The sequence below is a fragment of the Salmo salar genome, chromosome ssa01, assembly GCF_905237065.1.
Source record: "Salmo salar chromosome ssa01, Ssal_v3.1, whole genome shotgun sequence".
In the NCBI taxonomy this organism is placed as follows: Eukaryota; Metazoa; Chordata; class Actinopteri; order Salmoniformes; family Salmonidae; genus Salmo; species Salmo salar.
In genome coordinates, this window is record NC_059442.1 from 11,329,271 (window position 1) to 11,343,974 (window position 14,704).

Sequence of the window (14,704 nt, forward strand, 5' to 3'; positions counted from 1 at the left end):
AATCACAGACTACTGCATACACACCCAGACAGGGGTGAAACTCTGAATCCTAGTCACAGGGCCTAACAGTCCAATGTCCCTGCCTATATGATACTATGCCTAAATCATTGTTAAAGTGATGTAATACAGGGCTGTGTGTGATGTACCTGTTGAGCAGGGAGAAGAGGCCCTTGGCGGAGGTGATGAGCTCCAGCACCACCTGCAGTACGCTGGCTGGCAGCTTGGTGGCGCTCTGCCCATCATAGGTGTTTACCCTCCAGCGGATCTGGATGCCCATGATCAGGGAGTGGGCCACCACGCACAGGTTCTCTGTCAGACTGCGCAGGGTCTCCCCTCCCATGCCGTATGTCTGGGGAGAGAGACAGAGAGTCCAGACTGTAGAGTCAGTACAGAGAGACTGAGAGTCCAGACTGTAGAGTCAGTACAGAGAGGCAGAGTCCAGACTGTAGAGTCAGTACAGAGAGGCAGAGTCCAGACTGTACAGTCAGTACAGAGAGACAGAGTCCAGACTGTAGTCAGAACAGAGAGACAAAGAGTCCAGACTGTAGAGTCAGTACAGAGAGACAGAGAGTCCAGACTGTAGAGTCAGTACAGAGAGACAGAGAGTCCAGACTGTAGAGTCAGTACAGAGAGACAGAGAGTCCAGACTGTAGAGTCAGTACAGAGAGAATGAATAAGACACTAAGAGTGTGAATAATACTGGACTGACTGGTTTAGTAAACTGAAAGACAGTCAACAGGAGGGTCTAATCTCTCATTGAAAAGTAGATCTAGTTGTGTAGGTTATCATAATGCCATGATGCACAGTGACATTAGGAGTGTCTGTCTACATAAATGATCACACGAAAACTCAACCAATGACATTTTGGGGAATATTCAGGAGGTGGAAATTTTCCGTGGGAATTAACGGGATTATATGGGAATTAACGGGAATATATGTAAATTAATATTAATACCATTTAAATGTAGATGTTTTTTGCATTGGATATACACTGCTCAAAAAAATAAAGGGAACACTTAAACAACACAATGTAACTCCAAGTCAATCACACTTCTGTGAAATCAAACTGTCCACTTAGGAAGCAACACTGATTGACAATAAAGTTCACATGCTGTTGTGCAAATGGAATAGACAACAGGTGGAAATTATAGGCAATTAGCAAGACAACCCCAATAAAGGAGTGGTTCTGCAGGTGGGGACCACAGACCACTTCTCAGTTCCTATGCTTCCTGGCTGATGTTTTGGTCACTTTTGAATGCTGGCGGTGCTTTCACTCTAGTGGTAGCATGAGACTGCACTACCTGGCTCAGGTAGTGCAGCTCATCCAGGATGGCACATCAATGTGAGCTGTGGCAAGAAGGTTTGCTGTGTCTGTCAGCGTAGTGTCCAGAGCATGGAGGCGCTACCAGGAGACAGGCCAGTACATCAGGAGACGTGGAGGAGGCCGTAGGAGGGAAACAACCCAGCAGCAGGACCGCTACCTCCGCCTTTGTGCAAGGAGGAGTAGGAGAAGCACTGCCAGAGCCCTGCAAAATGACCTCCAGCAGGCCACAAATGTGCATGTGTCTGCTCAAACGGTCAGAAACAGACTCCATGAGGGTGGTATGAGGGCCCGACGTCCATAGGTGGGGGTTGTGCTTACAACCCAACACCGTGCAGGACGTTTGGCATTTGCCAGAGAACACCAAAATTGGCAAATTCGCCACTGGCGCCCTGTGCTCTTCACAGATGAAAGCAGATTCACACTGAGCACGTGACAGACGTGACAGAGTCTGGAGACGCCGTGGAGAACGTTCTGCTGCCTGCAACATCCTCCATCATGACCGGTTTGGCGGTGGGTCAGTCATGGTGTGGGGTGGCATTTCTTTGGGGTGCTCGCCAGAGGTAGCCTGACTGCCATTAGGTAACGAGATGAGATCCTCTGACCCCTTGTGAGACCATATGCTGGTGCGGTTGGCCCTGGGTTCCTCCTAATGCAAGACAATGCTAGACCTCATGTGGCTGGGGTGTGTCAGCAGTTCCTGCAAGAGGAAGGCATTGATGCTATGGACTGGCCCGCCCATTCCCCAGACCTGAATCCAATTGAGCACATCTGGGACATCATGTCTCGCTCCATCCACCAACGCCACGTTGCACCACAGACTGTCCAGGAGTTGGCGGATGCTTTAGTCCAGGTCTGGGAGGAGATCCCTCAGGAGACCATCCGCCACCTCATCAGGAGCATGCCCAGGCGTTGTAGGGAGGTCATACAGGCACGTGGAGGCCACACACACTACTGAGCCTCATTTTGACTTGTTTTAAGGACATTACATCAAAGTTGGATCAGCCTGTAGTGTGGTTTTCCACTTTAATTTTGAGTGTGACTCCAAATCCAGACCTCCATGGGTTGATATATTGGATTTCCATTGATTATTTTTGTGTGATTTTGTTGTCAGCACATTCAACTATGGAAAGACAAAAGCATTTAATAAGATTATTTCTTTCATTCAGATCTAGGATGTGTTGTTTAAGTGTTCCCTTTATTTTTTTGAGCAGTATATTTACCATATCATATGGAGACAGAAACATAAACCTTTTACCTGATCATAAGTAGACATAATCGCAAATGATTAAATCCTTCCAAAATAAATTAAAAAAACAATTTACTTACGAATTGAACTTTAATTAAATGAGTTGACTCTTCACATGGGATGATTTCACTGAACAACAAAAGGGAATATTGAATGAAGCCCAATGATCCATCGCATCTCCCAAAAACGTTTTCAACATACATCTGTAAAATGATAGTCTTGAAACTAAAGCTTTGGTTGTCTTCCTCTCAGGCTTCCATGTCTTCTCCCTGGACCTCCTCTATGTCCACCTCTTGAACATCACTCTGAGGCCTCATCTTCACTGTCACTTTCCAACCTTGTTGAGGACGGCTCATTGTCAGGCTCAAAAAGCCTCAAATTTGCCCGGATGGCCACCAATTGTTCAACCCTTGTATTGGTCAGCTTGTTGCGTGCTTTGGTGTGTGTGTTCCCAAGCAAGGACCAGTTGCACTCTGAGGCGACTGATGTTGGTGAGATTTGGAAGATGATGGAGGCAACAAGGGAAAGAGCCTCAGATCCACAAAGTCCCTTCCACCAGGTGGCTGATGAGATATGTTGTTACGACTGCCATATTGCATCTCCATCCCAAAGCCCTTGCTTGGAAGTGTATTTCGCCAGACTGCCAAGAACCTTGCCCTCATCCAGGCCAAGGTGGCGAAACACAGTAGTGATGACATCATAGGCCTTGTTGATCTCTGCACCAGACAGGATGCTCTTGCCAGCATACTTGGGGTCCAATATGTACGCAGTTGCGTGTATGGGCTTCAGGCAGAAGTCTTCACGCTTTTTGATGCATTTCAGTTTGCACTGCTTGGAGCAACAGCGAAGAGGGCAGGGCAGTACGGATTTCTTCTCTTACATCTGCAAGCAGAGTCTGAACATCAGACAGGATGACATTGTCTCCCTCAATCCGTGCAATGGCTACTGCTATAGGTTTCAGGAGTTTCAGGCTGCTTACCACTCTCTCCCAAAATACATCATCCAGGAGGATCCTCCTGTGTGACAGTCTCCTATGGGCTGTCCATATCAGCAGACTGTGATATGGCCATTTCTTGGAGAGACTCCTTTCCCTCCAGGAGACTGTCAAACATCATGACAACACCACCCCAACGGGTGTTGCTGGGCAGCTTCAATGTGGTGGTCTTATTCTTCTCACTTTGCTTGGTGAGGTAGATTGCTGCTATAACTTGATGACCCGTCACATACCTAACCATTTCCTTGGCTCTCTTGTAGAGTGTATCCATTGTTTTCAGTGCCATGATGTTCTTGAGGAGCAAATTCGATGCATGAGCAGCACAGCCAATGGGTGGGATGTGAGGGTAGGAATCCTCCACTTTAGACCAAGCAGACTTCATGTTCGCAGCATTGTCTGTCACCAGTGCAAATACCTTCTGTGGTCCAAGGTCATTGATGACTGCCTTCAGCTCATCTGCAATGTAGAGACAGACCGGTGTGTCTGTTGTCCCTTGTGTCTGTGCTCTTGTAGAATACTGGTTGAGGGGTGGAGATGATGTAGTTAATTATTCCTTGCCCACGAACATTTTACCACCCATCAGAGGTGATTGCAATAGTATGCTTTCTCTATGATTTGCTTGACCTTCACTTGAACTCTGTTGAACTCTGCATCCAGCAAATGAGTAGATAAAGCATGTCTGGTTGGAGGGGTGTGTGCTGGGCGAAGAACATTCAGAAATCTCTTCTAATACACATTGCCTGTGAGCATCAGAGGTGAACCAGTTGCATAAACAGCTTGAGCAAGACATTCATCAGCATTTATATGACTACGTTCCTCCATTCAGTCAAAAAAACGTCTTATTCCAGGAGGACCATGAGCTGTTGCTATCGATAAGGTGTCTGATTCATCATTTTCACCTCGAAAAGAAGTAGAGGGACTTTTGTCAGAGGTTGCTTGTTGTGAGTGCTGAGGGAACTTTATGCACTTGGCCAGATGATTCTGCATCTTTACATATGATTTGGTACAGTATTTGCACATGTACACAGCTTTTCCTTCTACATTAGCTGCAGTGAAATGTCTCCACACATCAGATAGTGCCCATGGCATTTTCTGTAAAGATTAGAAAAAAATTGTAAATAAAAAAATAATAATAATACAATTCCATGTACAGATAAATAGTTAAGCAGTTAGATTAAACAACTCCTTCGTAAGATAAATGTTTTAAAATGAAATGTATGGAACATTCCTCAGTTAGCAGGCTCAAGGTAGCTAAAGCCCACATGATAGCAAAAACAAACTAGCAGAAATTGTTTACAAGTTAGAAATTATTTATACACACTTTGCTGTAGGCTACTATTTACTAGTTAACAAAAAAATGATCTATGTCATATAACATATATTCACCCCACCCAGTATTGTAATCAAAACTTACCAGAAAGCATGTAGTCCTTGGCTCAGACAGTGTAGTAGTGTGGGCTCAATAGCATCTCATTCTGTGCAAGATCTTGAGAATCAGCTGTGCATGTGATGGAAGAATGCACTGTGCATGCAGAGGGTTGCAATTCCATTGAATTGGGGATAGTTTAACCAAAATATGACACAAGACCTAGAATTGCCTTATGTGTATCCCACAAAAGGTTCACCGTTATAAACTAACTTCTTTGATGAATTTAAGCTAAATTCCCCAAATTCCTGGGTTTAACGGAAATGTTCCGACCCTTTGCAACCCTAGATAGACGTATGCACAGCTAGCACACACGGCTTCTGAAAGATTGCACAGCGGCCAAAATATCACACACTGCTTCCAAAATATTATTCCCAGCGTATAAACTAGTTATAATCCACCGAGGCCCAAATTAAAGCAAAAAAAGCATTGTTCAAATCCAATCTGGGTATAAAATGAACATGAATACCAAAATGAATGTGTAAAAAAACAAATGGCAACAGGAAAAAGAATGTCATTATTTAAAGCAATCCTTTAAGTGGACCACAAAAATCTAATACTTAGGATGCTTAATAAGGGACAACAAATATATAAAGATAAAGTTATCCTATTACTGAACAATATTAAAGCAGATATTTTTAAAATGGAACAATATTCCCATAAATCTTACAGGTAGAATAATTAAGCAATAAGGTACGAGGGGGTGTGGTATATGGCCAATATACCATGGCCAAGGGCTGTGCCTTGATACAGCCCTGAGCCATGGTATAAATGGCCATATATCACAAACCTCTGGGATGCTTTATTGCTATTATAAACTGGTTACCAACATAATTAGAACAGCAAAAAATACATGTGTTGTCATACCCATGGTATACCACGACTGTCAGCCAATCATAATTCAGGGCTTGAACCACCCAGTTCATAAACCTTTTTAGAATGGCATGGCTCCCGAAGTTTTTATATTTATTCTCGGTAATACCAATTACCCCAACTAGGACATTCTTTAAAAAAAGATATACTACTCGGTCACAACAGGACTTTATACAGGAAAATAAAAATTATAGAATAAACAGGAAAGTTTTACATCTTCTTAAGTCTGAGGGTGGTTTTAACCTTCCATACTGGAAGTTGTATCAACTCACCACCCAGGGCTTTTACTTGCGACACATAGATAAATGCACTAAAAAGAGGAACAATGGGAACATATTAAAGATGAACATGCTCATCCCCAGAATCTTTTCACGTGTCTGTCTTCAAATGATAAAGCTAAGAACATTAACAACAGTATAGTTAAAAACACTATAACAATATGGAAGAAAATGAAAAGTGGTCTACAAGAACCAATATCACTCACTAAAAACACAACCCTTTTCAGAACTCACTGATAAAAATTGGTCTTCATGGAAAACTAAAAGACATGGAAACTGTAAATGACTTGGTAATAGAAAATAAATCTATTTTCATGACAGAGCTAAAACGCAATTTTGGACTGAACAATGTAGATATTTTACTTAAAAGTTTCATATCAAGAAATGTCTATATAAAATATTTTGGAAATCAGCCCAATCTTGAAGGAATGCTATTTGATAGGTAAGCTAGCCTATTTTTTTTAAATTATATTTACCTGGAATTGTAGAACTGGAATTGCGATACAGTGATTTATAAGTGGAATAATCTGTCTGTAAAGAATTGTTGGAAAAATTACTTGTGTCATGCACAAAGTAGATGTCCTAACCGACTTGCCAAAACTATAGTTTGTTAACAAGAAATTTGTGGAGTGGTTGAAAAACAAGCTTTAATGACTCCAACCTAAGTGTACGTAAACTTCGACTTCAACAGTACATACAAATGACAAAAGAGCTGCTAGCCAGTGACAACAAACATTCCCCACACAGTAGTTTGCATATGAGAAGTATTATCACTAGCTTCTTTTGTGTTAGCCTTTGGTTGTAGATTAAGCGCACACACACACACACAGAGTACCAGTCAAAAGAATGGACACACCTACTCATTCAAGAGTTTCTTTATTTTACTATTTTCTACACTGTAGAATAATAGTGAAGACATCAAAACTATGAAATAAACACACATGGAATCATGTAGTAACCAAAAAAGTGTTAAATAAAAATATATTTCATATTTGAGATTCTTCAAAGTTGCCACCCTTTTCCTTGATGACAGCTTTGCACACTCTTGGCATTCTCTCAACCAGCTTCATGAGGTAGTCACCAGGAATGCATTTCCATTAACAGGTGTGCCTTGTTAAAAGTTAATTTGTGGAATTTCTTTCCTTCTTAATGCATTTGAGCCAATCAGTTGTGTTATGACAAGGTAGGGTTGGTATACAGAAGATAGCCCTATTTGGTAAAATACCAAGTCCATATTATGGCAAGAACAGCTCAAATAAGCAAAGAGAAATGACAGTCCATCATTAGTTTAACACATGAATGTCAGTCGATCCAGAAAATGTCAAGAACTTTTAAAGTTTCAAGTGCAGGTGCAATGCAAAAACAATTAAGCGCTATGATGAAACTGGCTCTCATGAGGACCGCCACAGGAAAGGAAGACCCAGAGTTACCTCTGCTGCAGAGGATAAGTTCATTAGAGTTAACTGCACCTCAGATTGCAACCCAAATAAATGCTTCAGAGTTCAAGTAACAGACACATCTCAACAGCAACTGTTCAGAGGAGACTGCGTGAATCAGTCCTTAATGGTTGAATTGCTGCAAAGAAACCACTACTGAAGGACACCAATAATAAGAAGAGACTTGCTTGGGCCAAGAAACACAAGCAATGGACATTAGACTGGTGGAAATCTGTCCTTTGGTCTGATGAGTCCAAATTTGAGATGTTGGGTTCCAACCACCGTGCCTTTGTGAGACCTAGAGTAGGTGAAAGGATGATCTACGCATGTGTGGTTCCCACCGTGAAGCATGGAGGAGGTGGTGTGATGGTGCTTTGCTGATGCCACTGTGGGAACCAAATCACTGTGTCAGTGATTCATTTATAATTCAAGGCACACTTAACCAGCATGGCTACCACAGCATAATGCAGCGATACTCCATCCCATCTGGTTTGTGCTTAAGTGGGACTATCATTTGTTTCTCAACAGGACAATGACCCAAAACACACCTCCAGACTGTGTAAGGGCTATTTGACCAAGGAGAGTGATGGAGTGCTGCATCAGATGACCTGACCTCCACAATAACCCAACCTCAACCCAATTGAGATGGTTTGGGATGAGTTGGACCGCAAAATTAAGGAAAAGCAGCCAACAAGTGCTTAGCATTTGTGAAGACTGTTGGAAAAGCATTCCTCATGAAGCTGGTTGAGAGAATGACAAGAGTGTGCAAAGCTGTCATCAAGGCAAAAGGTGGCTACTTTGAAAAATCTAAAATATATTTGAGATTTTTCAACACTTTTTTGGTTAAAACATGATTCCATATGTGTTATTTCATAGTTTTGATGTCTCACCATTATTCTACAATGTAGAAAATCGTCAAAATTAAGAAAAACTATTGAATGAGTAGGTGTGTCCAAACGTTTGACTGGTACTGTGTATATTAGGGGTGAAACGGTACGTGTGTTCGTATCGAACCGTTCGGTAAACGGTCCACGGGTTCGGCACGCACTGCGAACCGAACAATACATTCATCATATATTATAGCTAGGAAAATATGTATATTTCATTGTAAAAAAATATATTGCATAAACCAATGGCGTATAAATTAACGTGGGAAAAATATCCACATAGAAATAAAGTTGTCTTTAAAAAAAAAGTTTTGTATCGTAGCTGTATGCAGCTCCGCTCATTAGTTATTTCAATCCAGAGAGAACAGAGCTGAGAGAGCGTCGTAGCAGCAATTAATTCACGAAGGAATTAGCAGTTAGCGAAATGCAAAGGAGCAACATGGCAAGCCAGAACGAGAAGACGCCCCAGTTTCATTCAGGTCTGCAGTCTGGGAACATTTCAGTTTCCCTGTAAATTATAACGGGGATTGCCAACGAGTGGTGGATAAAACTTCTACAACATGTGGGCTCTGTCCACCGCCGATAGCCTATTCGAGTGGCAATACGAGTAACATGACTACTCATTTAGGCCGACATCACCCCAAAGTGCCAACCGGTGGGACTAGGCGAAAAAATTAATCAGCAGCCAATCGGCAACCACTTCTCCCCCCAGCCTTCAGGCATCAACCTGCGGCAGACTCCCGTAGGGATGAACAAATCAACGCAGCGACAGCTAAATATATAGCGGCAGATATGAGACCCTTCTCTGTGGTGGAGAATACGGGGTTCAGAAACATGTTTCAAGTGGTCTAGTCGCGCCTCACTATTCCTTCCCCTTACACATTTTGCCCAGACATTAATACCTGCCTTATACAAAATAACTAAAGAACAACTTGAGAGCGAGTTGTCAGAAACGCGGTGTGTTGCTCTAACGTCTAGAGCTACAGAGAGTTACCTTACTGTAACGCCTCATTTCATTACGGCAGAGTGGGAGATAGAAAGCCATGTCCTTCAAACACGTCCCCTTGAGAGTAGTCACACCAGTGTAAACGTGGGGGAAGAGCTAAGGGATGTAGGTGCAGTGTGGAAGTTGGAGAGGGATAATGTAACGATTCCTGTAACCACTGACGATGCGAGAAATATTGTAAATACAGTTGCACTAGCTGGATTGGGGCCACAGATAGGATGCTTTGCTCACGTTATTAATCTACATCTCATAAAGCAATGTCAGTGAATCCAATCTCTCAACTCCTAGCAAAGATCAGGAAGGTGGTATCCGTCTTTCATAAAAACACAAGTGCTGCACATGTTTTCAAGCCAAAACAGGAGATGCTGGAGCTGCCAAACCACAAACTAATCCAAGATGTCCCGACAGGATGGAATTCAAGCCATGACATTGTTGAGAGATACCTTGAGCAGAAAGTTGCGGTGTATTCTACACTGACTGATCAAGCTGTGAGGAAGAATGTCAAAGATAGTGACTTTCTCTGAAAATGACATAAGACTAGCAGAGGAAGTTGTCAAAGTGTGCAAACCTCTCAAAACAGTCACAACACAGAGCATTCCATCAGTTTCCATGGTCCTGCCTATGAAAATCAATGATCCTGAAATCATTGGTGGCATCTGATGAAGATGAACCCGCAGTAAGGGATGTCAAGACTGCCATCAGAGTTAACCTGGAGCCTAGACATGGACCCCTGGCTCAAGTCCCTGCTGCACCTGCATGCTGCTGCACCTGCATGCTGCTCATGCTGCTGCTCGTCTGAGTCTACAATGAACTCACAGCAGAGATTGTGACCAATATACAACAGGTATTGTATTTATTTTGTTAATGTGACATTTATTATTTTATTAATTAGTGATTTAACAATGAATTATAAAGAAATAATTGTAAATTGTCATAATAGTAAGTGCCTAATATATATTTCTAACAACAAATCATATTTTTTAAAGCCACTTCAGAGAGAGTAATTTTCATCTAGTTTAATTCTGCAGGGTCAAGCCACAGATACCACAGGAGCCAACCCCTCTACAGAGACGACAGGGGTTCTCCTCCAGAAAATAAGTCTGCCATGGCTGAGCTTTTTGGGGAGTTGTTCACGACCCAGGAGCAGAGATACAAGTCAAAGGTCAAGGTCATAGAGGAGGTGGTGACCTCATACAAGGAGGTGGACTGTATTCCCCTGGATGCTGATCCACTTACATGGTGGAAGACCAAAGAGTTAATATACCCTCATGTTGCCATGTTAACAAGGCGCTACCTGGCTGTGCCTGGGACCTCTGTCCCTAGCGAGAGAGAATTCTCCACAGCGGCTGACATTGTCACAGCAAGCCCATCAGTGCTGACTGCAGATCATGTGAATAGACTAATCTGCTTAAAGAAAAACTTGAAAATCTGATAAAAATGATTTTTTTTTTTTTTCAAGTAACCAGTCTGAAGTGGTCCTATTTTGTTCAAGGCACTGCTATGTGACTTAATGTTGATATATGCTGCTGGACTTTTATTTCCTGTTATAAGGCAGGCACTGCTGTTTTTTGTTGTCTGTTTGTTTCCATATGCTCTTGGGAATTCAAGCTACCCATGTTTACTATTATAATAAATGGAAAATCTAAATACAAATGACATATTTCTCAGGCATTTATTTTGTTGATGTATTGAAACCGTACCATATCATACCGTGAGTTTTGTGAAGCGTTTCATCCCTAGTGTGTGTGTGTATGTATATATATATATATATATATATATATATCGTACAAGAAAAATACTATCTGGGGAAGAAGAATAGACGGTAGATGGCCTCATACTTTAATGGACAGTCATTACAGGTCCATTCGAGTGTCTTTTCACAATTTCAAGGAGCTGGTAATTTGTCTGCACACACACACACACACACACACACACACACACACACCACTTATGGTCATGCGTGTTGTATAGCTCTGTGATTAAGGAAATGGTCACATGACCCACGGAGAACAATCAACCATGACAAAATGTTTTATGGATATTTGTATTTATATACACTGCTCAAAAAAATAAAGGGAACACTTAAACAACACAATGTAACTCCAAGTCAATCACACTTCTGTGAAATCAAACTGTCCACTTAGGAAGCAACACTGATTGACAATAAATTTCACATGCTGTTGTGCAAATGGAATAGACAACAGGTGGAAATTATAGGCAATTAGCAAGACAACCCCAATAAAGGAGTGGTTCTGCAGGTGGGGACCACAGACCACTTCTCAGTTCCTATGCTTCCTGGCTGATGTTTTGGTCACTTTTGAATGCTGGCGGTGCTTTCACTCTAGTGGTAGCATGAGACGGGTCTACAACCCACACCTGGCTCAGGTAGTGCAGCTCATCCAGGATGGCACATCAATGTGAGCTGTGGCAAGAAGGTTTGCTGTGTCTGTCAGCGTAGTGTCCAGAGCATGGAGGCGCTACCAGGAGACAGGCCAGTACATCAGGAGACGTGGAGGAGGCCGTAGGAGGGCAACAACCCAGCAGCAGGACGGCTACCTCCGCCTTTGTGCAAGGAGGAGCAGGAGAAGCACTGCCAGAGCCCTGCAAAATGACCTCCAGCAGGCCACAAATGTGCATGTGTCTGCTCAAACGGTCAGAAACAGACTCCATGAGGGTGGTATGAGGGCCCGACGTCCACAGGTGGGGGTTGTGCTTACAGCCCAACACCGTGCAGGACGTTTGGCATTTGCCAGAGAACACCAAGATTGGCAAATTCGCCACTGGCGCCCTGTGCTCTTCACAGATGAAAGCAGGTTCACACTGAGCACGTGACAGACGTGACAGTCTGGAGACACCGTGGAGAATGTTCTGCTGCCTGCAACATCCTCCAGCATGACCGGTTTGGCGGTGGGTCAGTCATGGTGTGGGGTGGCATTTCTTTGGGGGGCCGCACAGCCCTCCATGTGCTCGCCAGAGGTAGCCTGACTGCCATTAGGTACCGAGATGAGATCCTCAGACCCCTTGTGAGACCATATGCTGGTGCGGTTGTCCCTGGGTTCCTCCTAATGCAAGACAATGCTAGACTTCATGTGGCTGGAGTGTGTCAGCAGTTCCTGCAAGAGGAAGGCATTGATGCTATGGACTGGTCCGCCCGTTCCCCAGACCTGAATCCAATTGAGCACATCTGGGACATAATGTCTCGCTCCATCCACCAACGCCACGTTGCACCACAGACTGTCCAGGAGTTGGCGGATGCTTTAGTCCAGGTCTGGGAGGAGATCCCTCAGGAGACCATCCGCCACCTCATCAGAAGCATGCCCAGGCGTTGTAGGGAGGTCATACAGGCACGTGGAGGCCACACACACTACTGAGCCTCATTTTGACTTGTTTTAAGGACATTACATCAAAGTTGGATCAGCCTGTAGTGTGGTTTTCCACTTTAATTTTGAGTGTGACTCCAAATCCAGACCTCCATGGGTTGATAAATTGGATTTCCATTGATTATTTTTGTGTGATTTTGTTGTCAGCACATTCAACTATGTAAAGAAAAAAGTATTTAATAAGGTTATTTATTTCATTCAGATCTAGGATGTGTTGTTTAAGTGTTCCCTTTATTTTTTTGAGCAGTATATTTCAATACAGTAGATGGTAATTATGGGTGTCTGACCAGTTCCTATTTTATTTATTTAACGAGGCAAGTCAGTTAAGAACAAATTCTTATTTACAATGACGGTCTACACCAGCCAAACGCGGACGACGCTGGGACAATTGTGCTCCCTGCACTATGGGACTCCCAATGACGACCGGATGTGATACAGCCTGGATTCGAACCAGGTACTGCAGTGACGCCTCTTGCACTGAGATGCAGTGTCTTAGACCGCTGTGCCACTCGGGAGCCCTATGACGGCACACACTCAAGGATGTACACTCCAGAGATAAAAAGCCCCATACACTCACACGGACACACACACACGAAGACGGACAGTACACACACACACAAGGATGTACACCTCAGAGATAAAAATCTCCTTACATGGACACACACACATGAAGATGGACAGTACACACACACAGAAACGAAGATGGACAATACACACACACACAGCAGCTACAAATCTCAATATGAGTCCTTTGTAGTTCATAACATTTCCCTCCGGAAAGCTTACCATAAACCATTACAGTATTACAGTTAATAGCACCCTGCACCCGATCAGACCTTTAGTCACTACATGCTGCTGGGGCCATTCAGACCATAGGAAAGACCAAGGTCTGTATTCATAATGAGTTGGAGTGCTGATCAAGGATCAGCTTTGCCTTTTAGATCATAATGAATAGCATTACATGGACAGGGGGGTGACATGATCCTAGATCAGCACTCCTACTCTGAGACAACCTCATTAAATCATGAAGGGCAGAAACCCCCTTGTTATTCAGTTATTTTTAAAGCAGACCATTACAATCAGATCAACGGCTTAGCCCCGGCCTGGCATCCGCGGTTACGCCACTCAAACCCACAGGCCCTGGCACCGTCCCTTCGACTAAATTAATCCTCCCAGGGGAAACAAAGCACGTTGAAACTTGGAAGCGGTGAAACACAGAAATGTGTCCTCTGTTTCCATTAGTGACCTGAGACTGAGTCCACAGAAAGTTTGTGTTGAGAAAAAGCAATGGATGGAGGGAGGAGAGCAGAGACAATTTAATTAGGGGAAAACTTAGAGTGAGAATGGAAGACATGGGAAATTGGAGAGAAGAGGAGGAGCCTGTTAGCCAGTGACAACAAACGTTCCCCACACTGTAACTTGCATATGAGAAGAATTACCACTAGCTTCTTTTGTGTTAGCCTTTGGTTGGAGATGAAGCGCGTGCGTGTGCGCACACACACACACACACACACACCTCTCTGCAGGCAAAGTGAAAACAATAAAACACCAGATGAAGCCTGAACTTAATAACTCAACCCTCTGCTGTAATCTGTAAATGGCAGTTGATGAATGTCAGAGGGGGACTTGAAAAGGTTAGAATAGAAGCAGTCACTTGTTTAGGCTGGTACAGACCCAGATCTGTGTTTCTGAAACAGCTACATTTATTTAGCCCGAAACGAAATGAAAAAGAGCTTTACACAGACACCCTAGACCAACTCCAATTCGGATATCGCCCCAACAGATCCACAGATGACACAATCTCAAATGCACTTCACACTGCCCTCTCCCACCTGGACAAGAGGGGAAATAACT

The 14,704-nt window shown here is 43.3% G+C and overlaps 1 protein-coding gene across 1 annotated transcript in view; it reads right to left on the reverse strand.

The window, feature by feature from the left end:
- Positions 1 to 14,704, reverse strand: part of LOC106612959 (connector enhancer of kinase suppressor of ras 1) — a 99,447-nt gene that overhangs the window by 75,192 nt on the left and 9,551 nt on the right. The window contains exon 3 of the mRNA XM_045714239.1: positions 147 to 349. Within this exon, the coding sequence (XP_045570195.1) occupies positions 147 to 349 (203 nt within the window). The remainder of the gene's footprint in view (positions 1 to 146; positions 350 to 14,704) is intronic.